Source organism: Pezoporus wallicus, unplaced genomic scaffold, assembly GCF_028554395.1.
Source record: "Pezoporus wallicus isolate ANWC-B61680 ecotype Strahan unplaced genomic scaffold, APGP_CSIRO_Pwel_v1 contig_10986, whole genome shotgun sequence".
Classification (NCBI taxonomy): domain Eukaryota; kingdom Metazoa; phylum Chordata; class Aves; order Psittaciformes; family Psittacidae; genus Pezoporus; species Pezoporus wallicus.
Window position 1 is genome coordinate 8760 of NW_026643039.1, and position 3208 is coordinate 11967.

Consider the following 3208-nt stretch of genomic DNA (forward strand, 5'->3'; position numbering starts at 1 on the left):
TCCCATCACACACACCCTGCCTGCAGCTCCACAGACCTGCCTGCCTTTCACACTCTCTCAGGTCACATTGAGAGCAGGCTGGCCACTTTGTCTGCCTTCTCCAAGCCAGGGAGGAATGAGCAGTGAGTGGATCAGGAAACTGGGCTTGCCTAAGTTGGGTAGGAGAAGAGCCTCGGCAAGAGAGTGTCCCACAGCAGAGGCTGAGTCACTTGCAGAAGCTGTTGACCACTGCAGAAGCCGTTCTGCTCACCTTGGCAGCACGATGACCCCGTCTTGACTGACCCGGCTGTAATTGTTTTTGCCAGCAAAGGCCACTATCTTCATCATCTTGGGGTTCTGCAAGGGGACAGAGGCACATCAGCAGACGCCCAGGGCACGTGCGGGTTGTTCACAAAGGTGGCCAACCATTTCACCGCTTAAAGACACAATGCCTGCCTCTCAGAAAGCCTCGCACCACCTTCTGCCTTGATGTCATTAATCCCTCCCTTGAAGGGGCCAAGATGCTACCGAGAACTGGCCTAGCTCATCAAGAGCGTGTCTAGGCCAGGTGGCAATGAAGGTGATGGCAGCCAAGAGAAAGTGTCAGGAGACAGCTTTGCCAGCCTTGCAGCACAGCTATGAAGAGGAGTCCTGGAGAAATGACAAGCTCACCCCGAGAAGAGCTGCCTCCATGTTCCCTGTGGCATCCAGCTCCAGCAAGCAGTCCTCAAAGAAGGTCATGCTGACCACACTTCTTCGCACAGCAAGGATGCCAATGCTCCTGAAGGAGAACTCCACCTCCCTCTTGTCTCGGATGGCCCCAGCAAAGAAAAGCAGGGTCTCGTGTATGCACTGCTCCACGATTCCTGGGCGGAAGCGGGTGTCTGCCCCAATCTGCTTGAAGTCCAGCTGAACGAATGGTGTCTCTTCTGGGAAACAAGCACAAAGCAACCAAGTGACTCCCACCACAGTTCAGCTCAGTGCCTGCTGTCTGTGCCCATCCCTCGGGCAACACTCTGCCAGAGCGCAGTCCCCTCTCAGCTTTGGCCATGTATCCAGCATGGACCTGAGGAACAGAAGGCACAGAGAGGCCTTGCCTCTTGCTGCGAGCAACCAGCTGGAGTGTAGTGTGAGCTGAGAGGCTGGCTTCCCAGGGAGAGGCAGGGTGCCGGGCTGCCGTACATGTGCCCACGCTCAGCTCTCTCCGGTTTGGAAGAGCCGTTGCTAAGCCATGTCACAGAGATGTGAGCACCAAGACAAATGCAAGGGCTCTACAGAGGAAACACCCGTCATCTTACTAGGAATTTTGGTCTTTGCACACTTCAGCTTGTAAAACATCTTCATAAACCGGCACAGCTGGAACACAGGTCTCTCAACAGGCAAAACCTTGTCCTCTCCCACCCTGGCATGCACGAGGACAAGTGCAAATGTTCCAATTCCGATATCCACTGCCTGAAAACACAAGCAAGAAGAGGGAGCACTGGCAGAGTGTGCAGAAGTGGGAAGGCTGCTCGGTGACTCGTGTACCCCTGGGGATGGTACCAGAGCCCCTGCTCTGGGGACCTGGAGGGGCAGGAGGGGGCATGGGCAGGAGGCAAAGCTCACCTTCTTCTCTAAGAGCTGTTTCCGGATGTACTTAGATGTGCCAGCCCATATCTTGCAGATTTCTACAAAGCAAAGGAAAGGCAATGCCATGCACTGAGTCAGCAACAGCCAACATCCAGCACCCCTACCCACTGAGTAGTGCAGTGGAGTGAGTGCAGGGCAGCACCTCTCGCCCTGAGCAATCACTTGCACCGGTGGGGCTACCCAGATGTGTTCTTGACAGCCCCCAGCCTCCAAGCTGTCCGCCCTGTGCCCAGGACAGGAATGTCAGACATCTGGAGTGTGTTGGGGAAGGGGATCCTGCCCTTTGACACAGTCAGTGGCTACACGCCTGGGCTGCCAAAGCCACTCCCAAGGCCCAGGGCACCTGCAGGCAGGGTGCTCCTTGCAGCCACCGGTCCCCTCCAGAAGACCCTGCTACACCCCAGCCTTAGAGTTTCCACATTATCCGCAGGGCTTCTGCATCATCCTGGCTCTGAGAGCGCTCCTGGAAGAGCACTGCCAGGGCCTTACCATTGGTGGTCAGCTGCTTCAGGGTTGGGAGGTCATCAGGCCCCAAGTCTTTAAAGAGCAGATACTTCATCATCCTTGCCCCCCCTGCTCGGCAGCAGCTGGGCAAGAGGTGCTGTTCCTGCTGCAGAACTGCTGGGCTTCTCTCCTCAGCACTTCACTGCGTGTCACTCTGCCACGCTCTCCCGCAGCCTCCCCTCGCCTCCTCCGTGCAGCTGGGCAGCTCCTGCGGATCAGAGTGCTGGCAAGAGCAGCCCCGGCGTTGTCCAGGCCTCCCTGGGCAATGTGGCCAGTTACCAAAGTGGGCACAGAATGTTTTGCTGTGCTGTGGGTATCCCACTGTGATGTCATGTGACGTCACACGTGGCTGCAGGGACCCACCACCTCACAGCACCACCTGTGTTTGGCCAAAAATTCCAAGCGCTCAGCTTGGTGGAACCTTCAAACTTGCTAAGGGCACCCTCAATCCCACCAGCTATGTCATTAAGGAAGAGATTCAGTACTGATGTAACAGAAGCAGCATAACTTTCTCCTTTTTTATGGGATGAAGCCCAACGTAAATGAACGAATGAGATTTTTTTTTTTTTTTCCCGGGATTGCCCCAGTTACGCTCTGGACCAGAAAAGCAAAGCCAAAACCAAACAAAACCCATAAAAATCCACATCTGAAAGGAAGATCGTTGTGAAGGCTCTCTCTTTCAAAAGTTGATAAAATAGCATAAGATTTGCCATAGTGAAACTAGAGATAAAAGTGTTGACACAAATCTCTGCTGCAGGCTGGGACTGATTTCAGTGGCCAGCTCTGGGTTTTCATGGGAGGCTTGTCTCTGACTGAAAGAAGACCCGTTGCATGTACCCACTTTGGATGAATTCCCTGCCTCCTTGCACTGGCTGATCTGACGCCCTTTGACAGAAAGATCACACCTCCCAGCTCTTTTGACGTGCCCAGTATTTTGTGGACTGCAGACACTGCCTTCTGACACGGAGGAGCTAGAAATCCCCTACGCTTGTTACACATACTTGCATGAACACAGGCAAAGCAATCCGTTCCCGTTATGTGAAGGGATGCCTCACAACTTACACAAAATTAATGATGCAAATATGTACTGCGAAGG

General features: G+C 54.1%; 1 protein-coding gene across 1 annotated transcript; it reads right to left on the bottom strand.

The window, feature by feature from the left end:
* Nucleotides 1–227: 227 nt before the first annotated feature.
* On the bottom strand, nucleotides 228–2409 carry LOC130592297 (coiled-coil domain-containing protein 81-like). The gene is made up of 5 exons (XM_057396527.1): nucleotides 2098–2409; nucleotides 1585–1646; nucleotides 1278–1431; nucleotides 652–908; nucleotides 228–336 (listed from the first exon to the last, which is right to left on the bottom strand). The coding sequence occupies exons 1-5, from the start codon at nucleotides 2168–2170 to the stop codon at nucleotides 247–249; spliced, it is 636 nt and encodes a 211-aa protein (XP_057252510.1). The 5' UTR covers nucleotides 2171–2409; the 3' UTR covers nucleotides 228–246.
* Nucleotides 2410–3208: the final 799 nt, after the last annotated feature.